The sequence below is a fragment of the Tenrec ecaudatus genome, chromosome 18, assembly GCF_050624435.1.
Source record: "Tenrec ecaudatus isolate mTenEca1 chromosome 18, mTenEca1.hap1, whole genome shotgun sequence".
In the NCBI taxonomy this organism is placed as follows: Eukaryota; Metazoa; Chordata; class Mammalia; order Afrosoricida; family Tenrecidae; genus Tenrec; species Tenrec ecaudatus.
The window spans coordinates 39,689,090-39,715,000 of record NC_134547.1 but is presented as its reverse complement, the minus strand read 5'-3'; the positions used below and the strand labels follow the sequence as shown (position 1 = coordinate 39,715,000).

The 25,911-nt window shown below is 39.2% G+C and overlaps 1 protein-coding gene across 2 annotated transcripts in view; it reads right to left on the bottom strand.

The window, feature by feature from the left end:
* Positions 1 to 16,020: 16,020 nt before the first annotated feature.
* CNEP1R1 (CTD nuclear envelope phosphatase 1 regulatory subunit 1) overlaps positions 16,021 to 25,911 on the bottom strand; it is a 31,227-nt gene continuing 21,336 nt past the window's right edge. The window contains exons 4-6 of one of the 2 annotated variants that reach the window (XM_075537974.1): positions 24,952 to 25,061; positions 24,769 to 24,823; positions 16,021 to 17,010 (exon numbers count right to left, since the gene is read on the bottom strand). In XM_075537974.1, coding sequence (XP_075394089.1) covers positions 16,969 to 17,010; positions 24,769 to 24,823; positions 24,952 to 25,061 — 207 coding nt within the window. In that variant the 3' untranslated portion in view covers positions 16,021 to 16,968. The other variant, XM_075537973.1, reaches the window with a different exon arrangement.

The following is a 25,911-nucleotide window of genomic DNA, read 5'->3' as shown; positions in this document are numbered from 1 at the left end:
CAGTCCATTGAAGGTGACTCAACATTTTCTCCATCTTTAATCTATAAACTGTAACTTAATGTCTTTCTTTTGATTCTTTATCAAATAGTTCCAATGCCATTTCTTCCTCAGAAAGATTTTCAGGCTCTGCATTTTGGTCACTTGTTTCTTTGTGTGAAGTGAAATTGTCTTTTGTCTTCAAGTAATTGTGGTATTGTTCCATATATATTTAATTGCTGCCTATATGTTGGTGTGATCTGAGACTGTCACCATCTGGATGTAAGAGAGGATGGGAGTATATGTGCAGTTCTCTGTTCCCTGCAGCACATTGTGGGTGCATTGAGCGGGTTTTGGTCACTGGTGGTACAGGAGCAGGTAGTGTCTCTCACCCCATTGGTGGGACTGCAGGAAGTATGGCATGGTTGGAGTGTGCCCACTGTTTAGGTCTCCCATTGGGTGGGACAAGAAAAGAAACCAACAGTAGGGAAAATGGCATGAAGGGCTACTGGTTGGTTGGAAAAGAGTGTTAGTTACTTCTTCCAGAGCATTAGATCTGGAAATCTAACTGAAAACGTCCAATGAAGTTGGTTTTAATCTTAGCCAAACAGGAAAATCTTAATAGAGTTGGCTCCTAAGCAATGGATTTAAATCTATGTAGAGGTTAAATCTACCTTTAAGAATCACTCCAGCTCTTTTTATTTTAGATCACATATCTTATATCAAACATCATCCGCCTTTTGCTCATAGATTTTGAAGAACATCCTTTGCTTTCATTTAAAGTATACTTTCTTCTCTAGAGGTTTACCAGTTTCTGCTCCCAGGAGGCAGCTCACCTTTAACTTTTCACACCAATAGTCAAGCTACTGGTCCCTGGGCTGGACAGCTTTCGGGATACCAAAGGCAGTGCCGAGTAGCCATCTTAGTTACTGGGTGCGGAGAATGGATAATTATGGCCATGTTGGAGGGACGACCTGACCTAGCTTCAAATGGCTAATCAAAGTCATAAGGCTTCTCTGTTTCCAGATTTTTGACATTTTTAACATATACATATTATACCTTAATCCAAAGAATTTGTTGTGCCCTAGAGAAATTCCCTAGCTGCATACATTTATGTTGAGTTGATAAACTTCTGGCAGTGGGGCAGATGCATTGCCAGTCCTTCAATTGAGCATGGCCTTCCTATGGAGCTTGCAAGGACTTAAAGCTCAGGTTCCACAAGGAAATATTTAGAGAGGTGCTTAACATAGCATGGCCATAAAGTGTTACTTGATTAATTTCACATTTGGAATTATTGTTTAGTATCTAGGTTGGCTGCAACTCCATCTAGGACTGGCTGTGCCACCCACACGGCCTCCTTGGCTAGTAGAGAGCACCATAGCACGTCCTTGCTTCCCCTCCACCTAGGTTTTTCTCTTTTGTGACATTCCCCCTCACTCGTTTTCCCCTTTACTTTCTCTTGTGTTTTTCTCCTTTTGCATTCCTGTCTTTTTCTGTTTTTTTTGCATGCCCCAGTTTTATCTTTTTTTTTTTTACTTTTTCCATTTTCTTTAGCTATTTTTTTCCCTCAGTGCTGTTTGCTTCTTTTACCACAAGTTATAATTGTCTCTTAGCCAATCAGTGTGTCTTGTTGTATTAATGTACCAAATGATATCAAAAGTCACACTTTGTTTAGTCTCACTTTTATTAAAAAAAATCATTTTATTGGGGGCTCGTACAATTCTTATCACTATCCATACAAACATCCTGTGTCAAGCGCATGTGTACATTTGTTTCCATCATCATTCTCAAAACATTTGCCTTCCACTTGAGCCCTTAAAATCAGCTGCTCATTTTCCCCCTCCCTCCTCACTCCCCCTACCTAATGAACCCTTCATAATTAATAAATTGTTATTATTTTGTCATATGTTACACTGTCCAATGTCTCCCCCTCCCTCTTCTCTGCTGTCCACCCCCCAGGGAGGAGGCTATACATAGATTCTTGTAATCAGTTCCCCCTTTCTATCCCACGTTCCCTCCACCCTCCAGGCATTGCCACTCTCACCACTGGTCCTGGAGAAGTCATCTGTCCTGGATTCCCTGTGTTTCCAATTGCCATCTGTATAGTCTCACTTTTGATGGACTTCATTGCTATCATTGTGACTTACGCCCATGCCAGGATATGTGTTCTTCAGACTCTGCCTTAGCGTCTAGGGCTGCTATAACGACAGGATATGTGTTCTTCAGACTCTGCCTTAGTGTCCAGGGCTGCTATAACGGAGCACCAGAAGTGGACGGGTCTACCAAGCAGAAGTCTACTCTCTCACCGTTGAGGGAACGGCATCCCAATTCATGGTGCCAGCTCTAAGGGAAGGCTTTCTCTCTTTGGGTTGTTTCCTTTATTTTATTTATTTATCTTTTATTTATTATGTAGATAACATTTTATTTTGGTATTTATAAAAGACACAATAGACAAATATTGTATGCGCGCACTACTATAAGGAAAAACAACAATTAAATACTGCTTAGAAAATAATTCCCAAACAAAAGGGTAGAAGGGCTACCAATCAGCCGTGAAGCACACATGGCCACCCCCATATATTAGAGGAGGCAGTGATATTTCTGTTGGTGAGTATGGTGAGTAAAAGGGAGAGAGCAACCTCATATTTGGAAGGGATGCTGCAAAACAATTGTAAGAAACATAAGGGAACAATAAACCTGATTTTATGTTCCTGGGTAGACACGACAAATATGTTTCTACCCAGCCCTTGATGAGCCACACCATGGACTAAGCACCATACTGAGCGTACCTGCTAGCCTTACCGGCAACATACCAGTCCCCGAGGGCCACACCAGAAGGACTCAATGTAGAAGCCTGACTGAGCAAAACGGGCCCTTCCTCAAAACAACCTGCACCCTTGGACTTAGGACTGAAATACTTTGATAGAGGAAGCAAAGAGAGGCCATCCCAAGACTGTGGAAATGCAGCCATAGGACCTTGGGTAGGACCTCTGGCTTAGAGGATGCCCAAGGAAAGGGGACCCAGACTACCATATATTTAATACCTCAGTGCTCCTCTTGCATTAATACGACAGGTTTTAATCAGATCGGCATGGGTCTGCAACTGTAATACTGCAGGAAGTTTTCCCTTAGCACCAACCCCCATGCTCACCGTAGCCAGAGCTCAATCAATTAAGAAATCAATTTGTATGAAGCAACAACCACTGAATTGCAACTCCAAGCTTCACCATACTCGCATAAACTCCTCATGTCAACAGTATCTTCAGTTCTGTGTCATTGGATACATTACTGATGTTATCGATACAATCGCCTTATACCTCATGTGACGTTTTATCTTTTGTGGGGTTTTTTTTTGCCTTTGTTTGTTGTTGGGATAATGACTGCCAAAGTAAACCATAGTTGTTCATAACCTGTGGACAAGTAGATGGATTTTGGACTCCCACTTAACTCTAGCCGCAATCCAAGGACAATTAGTTCTTGTAATATGGCCCTGCTTGATACTCACCTTCATGAAGTGATCACTGAAGATAAGGCTGCTACAGCAAAGTGTAGTGAAGACAGCAGATGGTGCCTTGCTTTCTATTGGAATAGTGTCTGGGGTCTTATACAGGCTTCTATTCAAACCAACAGCCATCTAAGTAAGGAGCCAACTACATCCACACTGAAGAAGTACGCTAGCCTGTGTGACACAAACATGATAATAGCAAAATTCAATTACGACAAAGGGAAAAATATCAGAGCTTGGATTGAGAACACCCAATTCGTCGGAGTCCAGGAGTGGAGTGGGAGTCGCAGACCATCTGCAGTCTATTGAGTCAGATCCAGTCTTTGGCAGATCCCCTCTCGCCACAGGCAAAGGACTCAAACTGTGATTATTGTCAACTTGATTATGGTGGATTGAGCCATAGTACAATATGATACTTGGTCAGTTGGCCTCCCTCTGGACCCAACCTGAATTTGCTCTAGGCTCAAATAGTTCTCACCTGTTCTAGTACAGAGATCTTTTTTGGCCTTTTCAATATTAATGGTGGTCTTTTCTTTATTACACTTTATTCTTATCTTTATTTTTGTACTATATTTAAAATTTTTATTTTTCTTTGTATTATTATTATTATCTTCTTCTTGCCATTTTGGTTTGTTTTTGTTCTTGTTTCTGTTGGGGTTCCCAGTTTGAGAAGCATAGAAGGAGTGGATGCAGAGAGACAAAAACTGGTGTAATGGTTTATTGGGGGTGTGGAGGGTGATAGAGAGTGGGGAGAGGGAGAAGATTTGGGGAGCAAACAATGACTGCAAAAGGAGGGAGGGAGTACTAGAGCTAAGTGATGATGTACCTACAGCTCTTTAAAAGTTATTTACTTGGTCCCAATTCCCTCATTGATGGTCCTAATAGTTTGGGGTAAAAAGTTATCTAAACATGGAAGTGTATGATATGTGAATGTTATATGAAGAAAACGACTTAAAAATAAGATGAAGAAAAACCAAATTTCCAAATTTGACCAATGGTTACAGTGGTTGTTGCTTATGGGGAATTGAGTTTATGTTAATGGTGGTGGAATAATTTGGAAAAGGATATCAATAATGGCTGTACAACATGAAAAATATAATCAACAGCACTGAATTATACATGAATAAGTTGTGGAGTTGGAGAATTTTTGGGGGGTATATCTTTGCCACAATTTAAAAATTATGCGAATAACAATGAATACAAAAATGAAGATGTTCTAGAACTGAATGTGGTGATAATTGTACAACTCTTCTTGATGTGATTGAATTATTGAATTGTTTAACACGTGGAAGAGGGCTAAAAAAGAGAGAGAGAAAAGAAAAACAGTAGAGAGAGGGATCTTTCACTGTAGAAGCTTCTAGCAGGAGTCCCACTTTATTACTTATTGGTGAGGCATCAGCTATCCCAAACCAAAAACAAATCCACTGACATCAAGTCAATTCCAACTTATGCTTTCCCTAGGGGTTCTGGACAGAAACTCTTGGCAGGAGTAGGTTTCAATTGCCAACTTTGCAGTTAGAAGCCCACTACCTAATCCAGAGCACCACAAATGCATGTTATATTCAACCAGATATTGAGTTAGGTGCAATGATCAAATTCATAGGACTCATGGTGAGCCACTGTGTGAGGTACCAGCGCTCCCTAGGATTTTCTTTACAGAAGTAAATTGTCAGGTGTTTCTCCTGTAGTAGCTGGAAGGTAACTTCAAACCAAGAACCTTCTAGTTAGCAGCTGTATGTTTAACTGCCTGTGAACTTATTGGCCCTTCCAATCAGATATACTGTGAAACCCTTGATGTGACTTGCAAGATTTCCTGAGACAAGCTCATTGGGGCTAACCTTAGGAAATTGACTCTATGTGGGGAAACCCCTTCAAAGAAAATTTAAGGTGCTATGTTACACCTGGTCATGGTATGAATATGCTGATGGAGAAAGGTAGTCAAAAAAAGAGTCTGGCTATTCTAATACCATTTTGCAATTCAATTTTTTTTGTACTAGGACTAGTAAATCAGATGAACAAATAGATGTAGCAGCTTTCCTGTTTTCCAGATGTATTCACTTGAAGAAACTGAGACATCTACAATATTGTAAAGATGTGGATGTGTACTTAAAAGTCGTTAGACTATGTAGTTGAGAATTTAGACTTTTGCCCTAAATTATCTAGATTTTGTAACTTTAGACAGTTACATAAACTTAAGGGTTCGTATTTATAAAATGGGTAAAATGCTAATCTTCTAGTTTTATAACAAAGATTAGAAATGAACAATTCACGTAAAGCGCTCACAGAGTCCCTGACCATGGTCAATGGTAGGTAAATTTAGTTATTCAATCAAAACACAAAGCTAAAAAACAAAAGTTATATCACATTTACTTCATCAATATTGTAGTCAAGACACTTGGTTTCTGGTGCAGCATGTCATTAATACGTTGTGGGTTTCTTAAGTAAAATTATTTTGTAAATCTTTGACTACTACCTACATAAAATTAGAGGACTGGAAACATATATTTGCTTCATAAGACTGCTGGAGTGGTGAGTGGTCAAGAGGCTAACCTGGAAAACCGTTTTTCTGCTAGATCTATCAATAGTAGAAACGTCTTTCTTGGATCCAATGATCCAAACAGTCTGGCTTAAGCAAATCATTGAAATCATTCAAAGCATATGTATGTATACAAGCATATTGTTCTAAAGGAGAAAATGCAAGTTTTTCATCTGATTATTAAAGTGTTTCATAACTCCAAAAAGGGTTAACAATTACTAGGGATTTACTAACATGAAATCCCTCTGAGATACACACACACACAGACACGCGTGCACGCACGCACACACACACACACACACTATTGGAGGAAAATAGTATCTCAGGTAAAGGTCATATAGTGAGAAATAAACTCCACATTTCCTGGTAAACAGGGATGGGTAACACATAATAAAAATATTCCAAACCCAATAAACTGTGAATTTATACTTTCTAGTTAAGGATTGTAGCCTTCAGTGTGGATTAAAATTTAGTGTAAAGAAGACCAAAGTCCTCATAACTGGATCAACAGGTAACATCATGATAAACAGAGAAAAAGTTGAAGTTGTCAAGGATTTGGTCCTGCTTGGATCCATAATCAATACTCAAGGAAGCAGCAGTAAAGAGACCAAAAGACTCACTGGATTAGGTAAATTTGCTACACAAGACCTTTTTAGAGTATTGAAAGCAAGGATGTCACTTTGAGGACAAAGGTGGCCTGACCCAAGCCATGGTATTTTGCATTGCCTCATATGCATGTGGAAGATGGAAAGATTGAGTAAAGAAGACCAAAGAATACATGCATTTGAATTGTGGTTCTGGAGAACATTGAGAGTACCACCAGCGACCAACAGGACAATTTGTCTTGGAAAAAGTATGGTCAGAGTTCTCCTTAAAGGCAAGTATGGCAAGACTTTGTCTTACATACTTTGGACACATTGTCAGGAGAGATCAGTCCCTGGAGAAGGACATCACACTTGGTAAAGTGGAGGGGCAATGAAAAAGAAAGCTTCCCCCCACCCACTATCATGATCCCAATTCTACCTTACAAATCCGGCTAGACCAGAGAATGTACACTGGTACAGATAGGAACTGGAGACAGGGAATCCATGACAGATGAACCCCTCAGGACCAGTGGTGAGAGTGGCAATACCGGAGTGGGGATGGAGGGGAGATGAGTAGAAGGGGGGAACTGATCACAAGGATCTACATATAATCCCCTCCCTGGGGTACGGACAACAGAAAAGTGGGTGTAGGGAGACGTCGGATAGTGTAAGACATGACAAAATAATAATTTATATATTATCAAGGGTTCATGAGGGAGGGGGGAGCGTGGAGAGATGAGGAAAAATGAGGAGTTGAAATAAAGGGCTCAAGTAGAAAGCAAATGTTTTGAGAATGATGATGGCAAAAATTTACAAATGTGCTTGACCAATGGATGAACGTATGAGCTGTGATAAGAGTTGTAAGAGCCCCCAATAAAATGATTTATAAAAGAAAAAAGAAGGCCCTCAACATGATGGATTGACACAATGGCTGTAATTGACACAATGCCCAGGCACAGGAACAATCGTGAGGATGGCACAGGACTGTGCAGCGCAGTGTTTCCTTCTGTTGTGCACAGGGTCGTTATGGGTCGGAATCAAATGGATGACAGCTAACAAGAAGTTAAATTTGCCCTACTGACAAACAAGCAGGAAGAGCCTATTATGGGGCCTGGAGGGCATGCTAGAATGACAACTTCTTCAATTACAGAGGTTTACGAAAGGACTTGGGCTCTTAAAGTTCCCATTTCCTACTGAGAATCTTTGTTGGGAAGCAGATGATTTTGGATCTGATCTGTGGTTGTTCTGGATTTGTTTTTGCAGCAAAGCCTATTTTTGTGTTTGCAAAATTTTGCCTTTCTTAAGGCAAAACTGGTTAAAATAATTACTATATTGTTTCCAGAGTTTGAAACATTTAGTGAAACAAAAAAAATCCTGTTGCATATTTTTAAATTGATTGTTCGAGAATAACTGTCTTTTGATAACAGGATATAGCTATCCTGAATAAACTTGAGAACTCCCAAGCCCTTTATTTGTTAATCAATATATGAGGGGGTACCCAAAAAATAACAGAAACTAGCTCCACTGGGAGCTTTCACAGTACACATTTTTCCGGCTAGGTGAGCAACTTGCTCTGAGTTAGTGCACCTAGTGGTGTCGCCTGGGAAGTTTCTCTCTGGTCATAGTGAATTTTTTTTGTAAAGGCAATTTCACTCAAACCTTGTTTCTTTTGATGGACCATTTAAGAGAACAGTGTACAGCTGTGAAATTTTGTTTCCTGATTGGGAAAAATGCTGCAGAAACTTGTGATGTTGAACAAAGCTTACAAAGAGAGTGCTATAGAAAAACTCAAGTGTTGGGCTTAAGTGGAGAGGAAATGCTTTGAGAGTGATTAGGCAAAGAATGTACGGATGTGCTTTATACAATTGATGTATGGATATGTGTGGATTGAGATAAGAGTTGTAGGAGCCCCTAATAAAATGTAAAAAAAGAAGAAAAAAAGAAAGAAAATGATTAGGGCAAAGAATGTACAGACATGCTTTATACAATTGATGTATGTTTATGTATATGCATGGATTATGATGAGTTGTATATGAGCCCCTAATAAAATGTTTTTAAAAAAACCTCAAGTGTACAAGTGGTTTTATTTCAAAAAAGATGAAATGTTGATGACAAACCTAGTTCTGGACATCCATCAGCTTCCTGGATGAAAATGTTGGCAAAATTCGTGCACTTGTGCTCGAAGATCAATGATGAACCATTAAAGAGATGGGAAGGTCTCTGGACTATCTTGGAGTTCAGTTCAGCGAATTTTAAAGGAAGATTTGGGAATGAGAAGGGCCACTGTGAAATTTGTGCCTAACTGACCAGGAAAATGAGTGTCGAATGGAAACATGCCATGCTTTGAAAGAACAGCTCCAAAGCAACTCAGACTTTTCCCCCAAGGTCATTACTGGCGACAAGACATGGTGCTATTCTTTTTTTCAAAAATCATTTAATTAGGGGCTCATACAACTCTTATCACAATCCATACATACATCAATTATGCAAAGCACATGTGTACATTCATTGCGCTCATCTTTCTCAAAACATTTGCTCTCCACTTAAGCTCCTAGCATCAGCTCATTTCTCCCCTCGCTCCCTGCTCCCCCTTCCTTCATGAACCCTTGATAATTTATAAATCATTATTTTGTCATATCTTGTACTGTCTAACGTCTCCCTTCACCCACTTTTCTGTTGTCCATCCCCCAGGGAGGTAATATGTAAATCCTTGTAATCCGTTCTCCCTTTCCACCCCACCATCCCAGTATTGCCACTCTCACCACTGGTCCTGAAGAGATCATCCATCCTGGATTCCCTGTGTTTCCAGTTCCTATCGGTACCAGTGTACATCCTCTGGTCTAGCCAGATTTGTGTAGAATTGGTATCATGGCAGTGGGGGGAGGGAGGGGAGTGGAAGGAAGCATTTAGGGACTAGAGGAAAGTTGTATGTTTCACCATTGCTACACTGCACCTACTGGCTCATCTGCTCCCGGAGAGCCTTTCATAAGGGAATGTCCAATTGCCTACAGATGGGCTTTGGGTCTCCACCCTGCACTCCCCCTCATTCACAATATGATTTTTTTGTTCTGATGATGTGTGATACCTGATCCCTTCAACACCTTGTGATGGTACAGGCTAGTGTGCTTCTTCCATCTGGGTTTTGCTTCTGAGCTAGATGGCCGCTTGTTTACCTTCAGACATGGTGCTATTCTTGACTCCAATAGCAAACATCAATCAAGCCAGTGGAAGATGCCATCACCACCTAACCCAAAAAAGCTCGTCAAGTGAAATCAAAGATCAAGATGATGTTCATTTGTTTTCATGATGTGAGAGGGGTAGTGCATTTGCAGTTCATGCCACCAGATCAAGTTTTCTATTTAGAGGTTCTGAAAAGATTGCCTAATAGTGTGCAACAAAAAAAAAAGGCCTGGTTTGTGGCAGATGGGGGACTGGCTTCGCCACCACAACAATGAACCTGCTCACACAGTAGTCTCAGTGTGCCATTTTTTGGCAAAAACAGCATGCCTCCTTGCTCCATGCAGCGGACTCACCTGACCTCACTCTACAACTTCCTTTTGTTTCCATGAATGAAGAGACATGAAAGGACAGCGATTTGGCTATGTAGAAGATGTAAGAAAACAATGAGGGAGGTGCTGCCAGCCAGCCAAACAGATGAGTTTGAAAAATGTTTCCAAGAATGGTACCACAGATTTGAAAAATCTATTAAGTCAAATGGAGAGTACTTTGAACGTCATAAGGTTGTTTTGCAATCTGGAGGGGAAAACAATGGGACTGACAGTTCCAAGGGGGGCATAGGAGAGAGGGAGGCAGGGGAAAGGAAGTGGTGTTAATAAACCCAGGGACAAGGGAACAACAAGTGATCCAAAATCAGTGGCAAGGAGGGTGTAAGAGGCCTGGTAGGGCTTGAGCAAGGGCAATGTAATCAAGTGGAATTACTGAAACCCAAATGAAGGCTGAGCTTGATAGTGGGATAAGAGGAAAGTAAAAGGAAATGGAAGAAAGAATTAGGAGGCAAAGGGCATTTGTAGAGGTCTAAATATAGGCATGTACATATGGAAATATATTTATGATGATGGGGAAATAGATCTATGTGCATATATTTATATGTTTACTATTAAGGTCACAGATGGACATTGGGCCTCCACTCAAGTACTCCCCCTCAATGCAAGAACACTTTGCTTGATTAAACTGGCATTCCATGATGCTCACCTTGCCGACATGATTGCGGAAGACAAAGCAGGTGCATAAGCAAATGTAGTGAAGAGAGCTGATGGTGCCCAGCTATCAAAAAATATAGCATCTGGTGTTTTAAAGATAAACAAACAAAGCCCACATAGAAGAGGCACGCCAGCCTGTGTGATCATGAGGTGTGGAAGGGATCAGGTATCAGGCATCAAAGAACAAAAAAATTCTATCATTGGGAATGAGGGGCAGAGAGGAGCGGGGAACCAAAGCCCTTCTGTAGACAACAGGACATCCCCTTGCGGAAAGGTTGCAGGGAGGAGTCAGTGTAGCAATGATGAAACATACAACTTTCCTCTAGTTCTTAAATGCTTCCTCCACACCACTATCATGATCCCAATTCTACTTTACAAATCCGGTTAGACCAGAGGATGTACACTGGTACAGATAGGAAGTGGAAACAGAGGATGCTGGACAGATGAACCCTTTAGACCAGTGGTGAGAGTGGCAATATGAGAGGGTGAAGGGAAGGAGGGGTAGAAAAGGGGAACCGATTATAAGAATCTACATATAACCTCCTCCCTGGGGTAAGGATAACAGACAAGTGGTTCAAGGGAGACATTGGACAGTGTAAGACATGATAAAATAATAATTTATAAATTATCAAGGATTCTTGGGGGGAGCGCAGAGGGGGAAAATAAGGAGCTGATATCAAGGGCTCAAGAAGAAAGCAAATCAATTGTTTTGAGAGTGATGAGGGAAACAAATGTACAAATGTGCTGAACACAATGGATGTATGGATTGTTAAAAGTTGTACAAGCCCCCAATAAAATGTTTTTGTTTTTTAAAGTCTTTTTGTAAAAAAAAAACTAAGTGCAAAGCTTTTGTGGGGGAAAATTTTTTTGGGTACCCTCCCATGTTTGTGATAAAGCAAATATTTTGCCCCACTGGTTAAATAATTCATTTACAACTAGCCTGTGTCTGACACCCACGACTTGTCCTTTTGTTGTACCATGGTGGCTTTTGCGGTGCTGTGATTCCCTAGAAGCTATGTCACTACATTTCAAATGCCAGAATTACCAACGTCAATAGGTTCAGTGAAGCTCACTTCAGAGGAAGTAGCTGCTGAAAACTTCATGCATCGCATGTAATCGTTTGATTAAAATAAAACAAAAAGCAAACCAAACTCAGTTCCATTGAGTTGATGTTGACTCAGTGACCCTATAGGACAGGGTAAGACTGTAACTCTTTATGAGTAGAAAGCCCTAGGAGGGGGCTGGTGGTTTTGAACTGCTAACCTTGTGGATCGTAGCCCAATGCATAATCATATGGAAGGCCTAATAAGTGAAAGCGGAATATTGTCAGAGATAGTGCTGAGGGATTGGGCCCATTGGAAAGTATGGTCTTGGTGATAGAAACAAAACTGGAGATTCCATGATATAATTTTGCTAGACTAGTAACCTGTTCATTGAAAATACGCTTTTTCAATACCACCAATGAATGGTGACTAGACACACTCACTGACTTCTCCAGTTGGAATATACAAAAATCAAATTGACTATATCTGTGGGAGGAGATGATAGTGAAGTTCAATATCAGCAGCTAAAACCAGGCCAAGGGCTATCTGTGGAACAGACCACAATTGCTCAAATATAATTTCAGGTTGATGAAGAAGACAATGAAAGCAAGTTCTTGGGAGTCAAAATATGATATCCCACTCAAATTTTGAGGACATCTCATTAACAGATTTAATGCATTAAACACTAATGACAGAAGATTTGATGAGCTGTGGGATGACATCAAGAACATGAAGAAAGCAAAATATTATTCTAAAACACAGGAAACAAAGTCAATGTCAGGAGAGCCTCTGAAACGTTTTCTTTTTTTTTTTTTCTTCTTTTACATTTTATTAGGGACTCCAACAACTCTTACCACAATCCATACATATACATACATCAATTGTACAAAGCACACCCATACACTCCCTGTCCCAATCACTCTCAAGGCATTTGCTCTTCACCTAAGCCCCTTGCATCAGGTCCTCCTTTTTTTCCCCCCCTCCCTCCCTTTTCCCCCCTCCCTCATATGCCCTTGGTAATTTATACCTCGTTATTTTGTCATATCTTGCCCTATTCGGGGTCTCCCTTCCCCCCTTCTCTGCTGTCCCTCTCCCAGGGAAGAGGTCACATGTGGCTCCTTGTAATCAGTTCCCCCTTTCCAACCCACTCACCCTCCACTCTCCCAGCATCGTCCCTCACGCCCTTGGTCCTGGAGGTATCATCCACCCTGGATTCCCTGTATCTCCAACCCTCCTATGTACCAGTGTACAGCCTCTGTCCTATCCAGCCCTGCAAGGTAGAATTCGGATCATGGTAGTTGGGGGGAGGAAGCATCCAGGATCTGGGGGAAAGCTGTGTTCTTCATCGATACTACCTCACACTCTAATTAACCCAACTCCTCTCCTAAGCCCCTCTATGAGGGGATCTCCATTGGCTGACACTTGGGCCTTGGGTCTCCACTCTGCACTTCCCCCTTCATTTAATATAATATATATATACACATACATATATACATATACACATATATACACATACATACACACACTTATATCTTTTTTTTTTTTTGCATGATGCCTTATATCTGGTCCCTTGGGCACCTCGTGATCGCACTGGCCGGTGTGCTTCTTCCATGTGGGCTTATTTGTTTCTGAGCAAGATGGCCGCTTGTTCACCTTCAAGCCTTTAAGACCCCAGACACTATCTCTTTTGATAGCCGGGCACCATCAGCTTTCTTCACCACATTTGTTTATGCACCCATTTGTCTTCAGCGATCCTATCATGGAGGTGTGCAGTCAATGATATGATTTTTTGTTCTTTGATGCCTGGTAACTGATCCCTTTGGGACCACTCGATCACACAGGCTGGTGTGTTCTTCCATGTGGACTTTGTTGCTTCTGAGCTAGATGGCCGCTTGTTTATCTTCAAGCCTTTAAGACCCCAGTCACTATCTCTTTTGATAGCCGGGCACCATCAGCTTTCTTCGCCACATTTACTTGTTCACCCATGTTGGCTCCAGCTGTTTGAAACGTTTTCTTAATCATAAAGTATATAAAGCAAATGGAATGATGAATTCAAACAACTGAATAGAAAATTTCAAAGGGCAGCTTAAGAGGACAAATTAAAATATTATAATGAAATGTTGTACAGACTTAAGAGTTAGAAACACAAAAGGAAAAAACAAGTTCAGTGTATCTTAAATTAAAAGAACTGAAGAAAAAGTTCAAGCTTCCAGTAGCAATCTTGAAAGATTCTATGGGCAAAATATGAGTTGCAGGAAGCATCAAAAGATGGAAAGGTTACCGAGTCACTGTATCAAAAAAGAACTGTCAAGTCAACCATTTCTGGAAGTTACAAATGAGCGAGAACCAATAGTACTGAAGGAAATTCAAGCTGTACTGAAAGCATTAGCCCAAAACAAGGCTTCAGGAATTGATGGGATATCAACAGAAATGTGTCAACACAAGCTGATGGAAAAGCCTTGGAACCACTTACAAATCTATGCCAAGAAATTCGGTAGACAGCTACTCGGCTAACTGACTGTTAAGAGAGCCATATTGGTACCCATTAAAATGAAAAAACGATGACTCAACAGAATGCTCAAATTGTAGAACAATTGATACCACGCACAAGAAATAATTTGCTGAAAATCACCCAAGATCACTGCTGTATGTTGACAATGAGCCATCAGAGATTTGGGCCAGGCTCAAGAGGACGTGGAACAAGAGCTATCAGAGAATACCAGAAAGATGTTTACTTGTGTTTTATTTGCTATGCCAACACATTCGACTTGTGTGGATCATAACACACTATGCATAACCTTGAGATAAGGGGAATTCCAGAGCACTTCCTTGCGCTCAAGTAGAGCTTGAACATGGCTCAGGAGGCTGTTGTACAAACAGAACAAAGGCATACTTCATGGTTTTTTTAAATCAGAAAAGGTGTGTGGCAGGGTTGTATCATCTCACCATATTTATTCAATCTGTATGCTGAGCAAATAATCAGAGAAGCTGGATTATATGAAGAATGTGGCAAACGGATGAGAGGAAGGCTTATAACAACTGCCATTTGCAGGTGACACTACTTTGCTTGCTGAAAGTGAGGACTTGATGCATTTGTTGATGAAGATCAAGGTTTGCAGCCTTCAGTGTGGATGACAACTCAATGGAAAGACCCAAACCTCCACAGCTGGACCAAATGGACCAAAACTGAAGTTGTCAAGGATTGTGTCTCTTTGGCATCCACAATCAACACTCATGGAAGCGGCAGATAAAATATCAAGACGCACTTCCTGGGGAAAACCTGCTGCACAGACCTCTTCAGAGTCCTGAGAAGCAAGGGTGTGACTTTGAGGACTGACGTGCGCCTCACTCAAACCATAGTGTTTCCAATGGCCTCATTCGCATGCGACAGTTGCATATTGAGAAAGGGAGATTGAACAATTGCTGTTTGTAGCGAAGAAGAAGACCTCCATGAGATGGAATGACATTGTGGCTGCAACATTGTGAGAATGGCGTGGGACTAGGCAGTTTGGGGCGGTGTTTTGTTTGGTTCTGCATGGGGGCACTGAGTCTAGATGGTAACTAATAACAACAATATATCTGACACACAAATGTTGTGGGTTTTTTCCCAGTTACAGATTTCAAGAAAAAGCCCAATCACCAATTATATATAAAGTATTTATTCTTATGAACATATTTACCTAAAAAATGTACTGAAACAATGCTGAACAAATAATCCCCTTTTAAAATTTCTTAGGAGCAGAGGGTTATTTATTACTACAGTTAAAGAATAAAACATTTTACATATGAAAGTCAAGATGGACACATTTTAATATAAATGGCAGGCTTGTTAAAAAATTTTTGTCCTGTGAACGAATTTTCAGCTTTATGTTAAGGAAAAATTGATAAGGTGCTCATGAATTAAACTTTTCAAATTCATCTTATAAAGAAGTAAAAAGGCCCCTCTTGTACTTTAAGGATAACTATAGCAATCCCAACTTTAACTTTAATGGACATTATACTACAAGGAGTCCTGGTGATGTTGTCATGTAAGCGCCGTTGGAGTGTTAAACCTTAAGTTCATTGGTTCAAATCCTCCAGCAGCTCTGCAGAAGACGACGTTCCCCTGCTCCTGTAATGATTTATAGCCTTGGAAACCCTCTGAGATGGAGCTGACTTGATGGCAATGGGATTGATTTATTTGGGTTTTGGATTTTAGTACTGTGGCTATTATGCATATACAGTAAGACATTAACACTCTTAAACAGTGAGAATTGTCAACTCCAGCCTGTGGCATGCTCCCATAGTACCTCAGGACAGAAAAGGATGATCCGTCATACCTGTGCAATACAGCCTATCATAGCATAAAATTCAATAAAGCTATCAAATTCCAGGATAACACATAATTTACAAATGAATTTGCATATTCAGAAACCTGTGTAATAACAATTATTTTAAAATTAAAAAGTGTATTTAGCATTAAAAGGAAAATAATGAATTGAAAAATAGAACCACAATAGTGGCTGGAATTCAGTATTTGGTTTAACAAAAATTTCTCAAAATACCTATGATTTCTTAAAACATAATGGAGTTTTCCTTAGGCTAAACTCAATTCAATGTTATTCCTGCAGTATGATCGGAAGAGAGGTGGAGTGTACAGGCTGAAAGACACAGCTAAAAACAATAGTCAGTTTTATAGAGCTGTGGAATGGCAAGCAGATATTCCTGAAATACTGGTACAGGAAAACTAAGTCCATACAGTTTTTCCCTTTGTTTCAAATTGGCATTGATCTGCTATTTATAGTAGTTTGTAAAAAAAAAATTATAAAAACTGAATGAGGTTGTTTCTGCATTTAACTTAGTTACATATATACATACCCACGTCATCTGCAAAAATGCAATACTAAAGTAACACAAATACTGAAATAAAGGTAATCCAAGATTCCAAAAGCAAGAATGACAAGGAGTCATTATCATGATAATCTGGGTCAATATTGCACACTTCTTGTCACTTGCTGCTGCGATCGTCACATATCCCGTTGTGTAGGGATCCTTTAGGCTTTCTGCTGTCCCAGTCCTTTGAAGCAGCATTGCTTTGTAAGTTCCATAACAGTGAGAGCAGATGTTACTGAACATGAGGCCGAGGTTTCAAAATCAGTTTTCCTGTCTGTAAAAATTAACACATAAATACATTCAATCTACAGCTCTATTAGGGAATGGGGGGTTGGGAAAAAAAGGAAAATGAGCTTATTCCAAGAACACAAGTAGAAGGCGAATTTTGAGAATGAGGAGGGCAACTAATATATAAGTGTGCTTTACTCAACTGATGTATATATGTATTGTGATACGAGTTGTATGAGCCCCAATAAAATGATTTATAAAAAACAAACAAACAAAAAAACCACATTTATCTATACATCTTAAAGGACATTTGCAGGGAATCAGGTATTTTCTAGTTAGTTATAACACTTAGTTTTCAAAGTTTTTTGTGGAATTTTTTCCAAAATGTTTATTTTAAAGCTTATATTATCCAAATAAATAAATAAATAAATAAGCATATATTATCTTTAATTCAACAACAAAATAACAACCCAACCACAAAAAGGGTAATGAAGAGAACTTTCACCAAAAAGAACATCTAAACAGCCAACAAATAAATAAAAAGCTGCCCCCAGTCATTAACCATTAGAGATGGAAATAAAAACTACAATGATAATATATACTATCTAACCCTGGCTAAAATGACACTGATTAAAACAGATAGCAAAGGTTGGTCAGGCTGTGGGAAAATTGGAACCCTTATCCATTATTGGTGGGACTAAAATAGTCTAATCACCACAGAAAATGGTAAGGTACGTTCTTGAAAACTTAGAACCACCCTATGACCCAGGAATCCCTCTGCTAGGTATATACCCTAACCGCCTCTCCCAAACAACACTGTCACTGATTTGCCATCTCAGAACACCACCAGACAACAGAACAGAATTACTTCATAAGGTTTCTGAGGCTGGAAGGCTTTACAGAAGCAGCGGCTCATCTTTCTTTTGGGGAGCTGCTGGTTTGAGTTGCTGATCTTGCAGTTAGCAGTCTAACATTGAGCCCACTGTGTCACCAGGTCTCTTTGGTGTATATAACTTCTCCCCCCAAACAAAGACCAAAAACCAAGTTCACTGTCATCAAGCCATTTTTGACTCAGCAACCCCACAGGACACAGAACAACCCTTGTGGGTTTCTGAGGTTGTAAAAGTCTTTATAGGAGCAAAACATTTCATTTTTCTCCCACTGAACTTCTGGTAGATTTGAACTGCTGACCTTGTGGTTATTAGCAATGCAACATGTGATCTGCTATGCCATCAGGGCTCCTGTATAAGCCCCTCCAACCACACCAGACTCACTCTCATCAAGTTGTTTCCAACTCACAAGGACCCTATAGAACAGAATAGAACCAGACCAACACTATGTAGGTGGAAAGCCACAGTTTTCAACCATGGAGTGGCTGGTAGTTTGACATTGCTGATCTTAGAGTTGACGCCTAATGTGTAATCCACTATCTAATGTGTAATCTGCTATGCGAGCAGGGTTCCTGAATATACCTTAGAGACCTAGAAATAATGATATGAACACAGGCAGTTTTCTTAATAACAGTAAATAAATCAAACTACTGCAGTACCCATTAAGAGATGACAGCAATAAGCCAACTGTGGTGTGTGTACACACACACACACACACACACACACACACACTAGAATACTACCATACAACCATAAATAACAATGATTCCATAAAGCATCTTTTAGTATTAACAGATCTGGAAGTAATAATGTTAAATGAAATAAAGCAAGCATGTTCTATTATGTTCTCTTTCTTTCTATAAGAAGACAAACCAAAAAAAAAAAAAAGAAGACAAACCAAAAAACTAAACTCACTGCCATGGAGTCAATGTTAACTCCTAGTGAACCTACTGGACAGGGTAGAACTGCTCCTATGAAATCCCAGCTGGTCTCGGGGAGGAGACAAGCCAGACAGGGTGTGACGTAGCAACAATAAAAAAATACAACTTTCCTCTAGTTCCTAAATGCTTCCACACACCCCTGCCCCCTGCATGATCCCAATTCTACCTTGCAAGTCTGGCAAGACCAGAGGATGTACACTGGTATAGATAAGAGCCAGAAACACAGGGAATCCAGGGCAGATGATCCCTTCAGGACCAGTGGTGTGAGTGGCAATACTGAGAACGTAGAGGGAGGGTGGGTTGGAAAGGGGGAACCGATTACAAGGATCTACATGTGACTTCCTCCCTGGGGGATGGGCAACAGAAAAGTGGGTGAAGGGAGACGCTGGACAGGGCAAGATATGACAAAACAATAATTTAAATTATCAAGGGTTCATGAAGGAGGGGGGGACGGGGAGGGAGTAGGGAAAATGAGCTGATGCCAGGGGGTTAAGTGGAGAGCAAATATTTTGAGAATGATGAGGGCAATGAATGTACAAATGTGCTTTTCACAATTGATATATGTATGGATTGTGATAAGAGTTGTATGAGCCCCTAATAAAAGGATTAAAAAAAAAGGGACTCCGGGCTGATAACTGTTTACAGGAGTAGAAAGCCCTTTCTCCCACAGAGAAGCTGGTAGTTTTGAACTGCTGACCTCTAGGATCGCAGCCCAACATGTAACTACTACACCATTGAGATACCAATGTCTGGTGGTGGTTAACTGGGGTGTATTAACCCCAGGATGAGAGGAAGTATGCTTTGTATCATAGACACGACTTTTGATGAGAAAGGTAGCAGTAAATATATAGTGAGCACAGTACAACAAAAGTGAAAACAAGTGAGTACATGCGGATGTGCACAGGCAAATTGATATGCAGGTAAATACAGGTGTATATTTATGGGAAAACATGGAAATACCTCTAAAACCAAAAAACCACTTGAGTTGATTCCACTCACAAGGACTTTATAGAACAGAGTAGAGTCATTCTTTAAGGTTTTCCAAATTTGTAGGTATGCGTAAATGTGGACATGGATAGGGCACATACATTCACTGAAGACAAAAATAAAGAATCAACCTCCATAAGCCACAACTTCATCTAGCCATTGGACTAGAAAAACCTGATTGGTGCCTGGCTACCATGACTGACGGTTGTGAGCAGGGTAACTTCAATTGCTCTCAGTAGAATGAGAAAAAATGCAGAACTAAAAGGACTCATTGAGACTACCACTCTCGGACACTCGAAATCTAGAACTGAGCCTATCCCAAGATTATGTTTTATCAAAATAGTAAAATGACATACAAGATAAAAATCACCCATAAGACTGGTGCCCTGCCATCAGTATCAGATCCCTACCATCAGTGAGATCAGTAATTACTCAAAAACAAGCATAAGAAGATAAAACAAGCAAACAAAAACCAAATCCACTGCCATGGAATCAATGCATATATATAAGGACAGAGACGGTAAATCTTTGTAAGAGCAGAATGCCTCCTCTCTCTCCCACAGAATGGCTGGTAGGCTCAAACTTCCAGTCTTTTAGTTCATAGCTCAATGCTTAATGCGCTGCACCATCAGGAGTCCTCTGAGAAGAGGGTAGGGAATTACAGCACAGGAACGGGAACAAACAACACAAAGAGAATGCTGATACTTTGTCATAATGTAACCAATGCCAATGAACAAGTTAGGTGGCAATTGTTAAATGTGAACCTTAATTTCCCATGTAAACTTTCACAAAGAGCTCAATAAAATACTAATAAAAAAGGAACAAATATATATATATATATAATTATAATCACTTTCTACCTATTGGTTACCTAGAAATCATGCAACTAATCCACTGGCTGAAATAAATTGCTAGCTTTCAAGGATTCATTCATGCTCTTTACCAAAAGAAGTTTACAAAACAAACTATATATTTGAGTAAGATAAAAAATTTAATGTCAAGTTGAAAAGTAAACCACAGTTAGTTAAAAAAAACAAAACTTCCAGATGCCCTAAAACATCTTAATAGTACAATAATAATGTTTAGTGTAAAAACAAACAAACAAAAAATCCCACAAAAACAAACTATGGTTGGAGTAATAGATATTATATATTGCTAATGTTCAGTTTAAGTTGGCACAACTCGTCTGTAGCCAACTGAATCATATGTATGCATGCATACATTATACATAAACGAGAGCTTCAGAAAATTCATGGGAAAATTCCATTATCACTTAATTCTATTTTTCAAAGACCCTTTTAAGCCCCTTCACACACACACACACACACACACACACACACACACACACACAAAATCAAAAAAGGGGCAGGCTCTCCAGGAGATGGACTGACAGTGGTTGGAATAGTGGGCCAAGCATAGGAACAATGGTGAGGCTGGCACAGGGCCGGGCAGTGTTTCGTTCTGCTGTGCACAGGTGGCTATGGGTCAGAATCAGCTTGATGGTGGCACAAAACAGAAATCTGAAGGTAATTACATATGAGAGTAAAGACGAAGTAGAACTAAATACAAGTGTTTTTAGTTCATTCAACTGTTATCGAGTGCCTACTATGTGTCCTAAAACCTAGAGGTTTAATAATAAACAAAGTTCCCACCAAAGTTCCCATCAGGGAGCTTAAATTTTAATACAGAAGATACACATTAGACAGATGCTGTGGAAAATGTGGAAGCCATCAGTCCAGTAAAGGGCTAAATTATGGTATACCCATACAATGAGATCATATTCAATTAAATAAAATGGAAGACTAATTGAGTTAATGCAGGCAAAGGAATACGCCTAAGGACTGGCATATATTTGTTACTGTGACAGAGTAGAAACTGCATTGGGTTTTCATAGATAGTCTTTATAAAAGTAGATAGGCAGATCTTTCTCTTATAAAGTCACTAGATAGGTTAGCAGCTAATCAGTTACCAGCTAAGCACTGTACCCTACAGCACAGTTCCTTAGCACACGTTGCAGGCTCACTAAATGGCAACTATTATTAAAGTACACATGGAACTTGCTGCTACAGAGTTGATTCTGACTCAGGGTGACCTTGAGACAGGAGAGAACTGCCCAGGTTTACAAGACTGTAACTCTCTTTTTCTTTTTTTATTGTTTCATTAGGGTGTATTTAACTCTTTATGAGAGCAGAAAACCTCTTCTGGTGGTGATCTTGCAGTTACTAGGCTGAAGTTGAACTGTTACGCCACCAGTGAGATTTTTGCAAAACTCCCTGCTATCGAGTCAATTCTGACTTATGATAATCCTATAGGGCAGGGTAGAACTGCCCATGAGTTTCCAAGACTGTAACTGTTTATGGTGGGAGTAGAAAGCCCTGATTTTTTTCCCAGTAAGATTTTAGGTGGTTTTATTTACTTTTATCCTAATTACCTCTCTTGATTCACACTCTAACTCAAGTTTTTGTCATTTTATTTTCTGTCAATCTTTGATATTTTGGCAGATCTTTTCTACACTGGGCTGCTAAGTCCAAGGTCAGCAGTTTGACTACCAATGACTCCTCAGGGGACTTGGTAAGCCAGAAAGGGCTAACAGCCTCAGAAACAGGGCAGGTTTTTTTTTTATCTGCTCAGTAAATATTTAGTAACTGAATTAAGCAAGATACATTGTCAGTGAGGTGTAACATATACAGTAAACTGCCCAAATGGTCTCTATAGTTTTGAGGAATGCAATGCATCCACATCAAACATTAGAGCACCTCCACTAATCAAAGTTCCTTCACGCCTCTTTCCAGTCTGTTAGCTCTCCTCCCCTTTTCATATGGAAGGAACTACCCTTCTGACTTCTCTTACCGTAAATGATTTCTCCTTGTGTTTGATCTTTAATTCAATCATACAGTATGTTTTTGACATCTGGCTTCTTTCACTAAACCTCTTTCATCCATGTTACATGATTCAGTAGTTTGTATCTGTTTATATTGCTTAGTATTCCATTTACAAATATAAATGGAATGCCTCACAATTTTGATTGGTTATTTGTAAACATGATTTGTTATTTTGGTTGGCTATTGGCGAACACTATTTGTTTATGGTTTTAATCTACTTTCGATGTACTTCTTATTACATGAGTCATTAATAAAACCTCATAAAAATTCAATAGGCCAAAGTCAGACTTTCCTTTTACCTCCAGTTTGACTCCACTCTTGAAAAGAAACCAGTTTTGGCATGATTTCTTCTACATAGTCTATGGCTTTATTGTTACCCAAAGAGCAAACTCACTGCTATCCAATCGATGCCGACTCATACCAACTACCCGGAGGGTTTCTGAGACAGTAACTGTTTTTAGCAGTAGAAAGCCTCGCCTTTCTCCCATGGAACTGCTGGTGGTTTCCAACTGCCAACCATGCACCTGCTTAACCAATAAACCATCATGGGTCCTAAAGCTTTATATTTACATAAATAAATGATCTGCGAATATATTTGCAGTTGAAATGTGTTATTTGGGATAGGTTTCAAATTATTTTGGATAAATGGAGAAGGCCAGGGTATAGCTGATACAAGAACGACCATGTTACCATAGGGTCTCTATGAGGTGGAACTGACCCGTTATCACCTAACAACCCAACTTTACATTCCCACCAGCAATTTAGGAGACTTCTGATTTTTTCTACATCCATGACAACACTGATTTATCTGACTTTAAATCCTAACTATCATAATCGGTGTAAAGTTATAACTCATTGTGGTTTTGAATTTAATTTCCCCTGATGACTAATGAGGTTCATTCTGTTTCTTACTGATTTTTAATAAAACTTAAATTCTTCTGAATGCTATCTTGTATATACCACCTGTAAATACTTTCTTCTAGTCATCTAATTTTCTTGCATTTTGCTGTACATAAGTTTTACATTTAGTAAATCAAATATATCCTTATTCCATTATAGCGTTTGTTTTGTGTCTCCAAAAGGCATTTTTCTATCTAGAGGTTATATTTTTCTATATTTTCATCTAAAGTCTTAAAGATACATGTGTTTTAAGCATATTTAATTATTTGAAATTACTCATCTAATTGATTGGAAGTAACTATTTTAATTCCTTTTCTCCCTAGATGAAGAACCAATTGTCTCAACATCACTAAATCGCCTGCCCTACTGATTTGAAGTACTACTGAGAGCATCTATTAAAAAAAAAGAGAAATAAATATGTGTTCAATCTCTATCTTTTCATTGACCCAACTGCTGTCTTCCTACCCTAGTCCTTTACTTTTGCTATTTATTCTGAAGTTCTGTAGAAAATAGGTATTACTAGCTGAATAATTCTTTAAATTGAAGACAAAAATAGTTTTATTTTTTAAAAGGAAATTACCAATCAAAATTGTAAGACATCCTATTCATAATGTACAGGTACCTGATATGCTTTGTAACACAGAAGTCCTACATCTCGTTGTTAAATTAATTGGACTCTATGTTCAGGTCTCTTATGTAGAATAATAATAATAAACAAGCCTAGTGTTATCAAGTGGATCCTGACTCATGAAACCCATTTACAACAGAGTAGAACTGCTCCCCCTAGGGCTTCTGAGTCTGTGGGTTTTATACGGGAGCAGCCAGCCTCATGTCTCTCCCATGGAGTGGCTGACCTTGCAGTTAGCTCACTGTGTAACTCGTTGGACACCTGGGGATATAACCGAACACTATTAGAAAAGTGAAAGTACTTTACAAAATCAACATCCATAGAACAATTTCTGTGCAATAATATCCACGGTATTTAAAAGAATCCCAGATAAGTCATTAAAAAAAAGTAAAGCTGTCAACTCTTATCTGAAAGCACCATTAGATGCAGCTCAATCTCAGAGATTTAAAATTTTAAAATGTATTAGGGTCTATATAAATTATATCCCTAGTACTAGTGCCAAGGACAATGTTATCATAAAGTTAAATATTTCAGTCTTTTCATATATACATTGTTTTCTAATGAAGACATACTTACATCATCACAAGACATATTATACTCTGCTAATATAGTGCGACATCGAGCAGCTATACTGAATAAACATGTCAAGGGAAAACATCATTTTTCAGTAGACAAGTTTTTTTAACCATCAGCTAGGTCAGCTAGAAAATGCTTTAATTCGGTTGTGAAAACAAAACTCCCATCAGCGGTAAAGGATACATTGATGGTGCAACTACTCTTTTATGTATTCCAGCAAAAAACAAGCCTATGAGAGTGATACAGCTAATGGTGAAAAAAGGATGATTCCACAGTGACGTGAAGAAAGACACCTGGAAAAGAAGAGTTCAAAGTGTCACAAACCAATACTGATATTAGCGATCTTTCTGTCATCTAAATGATAAGAATGTGAAGATTTCTAATAATAGTTTTCCATATTAACATGCATAAAAATATATGTCCTTATAGCAAAGTAATGTGGCATTATTTCTCCCACCAGCTGTGGAAAATATTCACATCATTACAAATCCATTCCTATATTAAAATACATCCCTACCAAAACCATGTAAATGCACTACCATCAACATGGAACAAGAGAAGAAGCACGAAACCCTATCAGCCACAAAGCAAGAACACTGTCTTGCTCGTTGCTACTGTCCCAGTATCTGAAACACACCTGGCAAATACAGGTACTTACCAAGTATTGTTGAATGACGATGAGACCTTGATCTCAATGAAAGCACAAGTCAAATGTAATGTGAGGGGGCGTCACAAAGTTCATGGAAAAATTCCGTACACTTTAATTCCATTTCCCACAAACTTCTGCAGCTGCTCCCTCATAGTTATGCTATTTGCCTATTAGAAAGCACCATGAAGGTGGTTTAGGAAACACTTGTCATCATAATTATCTCAATTTAATCTTCATTTCCTGCTATACTTCCACATACAAAGGGGCTTCCAAAATTTGTGGGAAAATTTCATTGTTTTTAAATCCTGTGCTTTTAAGGAACTTTTAAATGCTGCATCATTTACACTATAAATCAGCATTGACTGGATGGCAGTGAATTTTCTAATATTTATGCAATAACATGGTTAGCTCCCATATGTCTTTATAAGAATTCAATTCAGAAAGACCCTTCTTTGTAGAAGCAAAAATATAAGTTTGGTTTTTAAAACTACTTG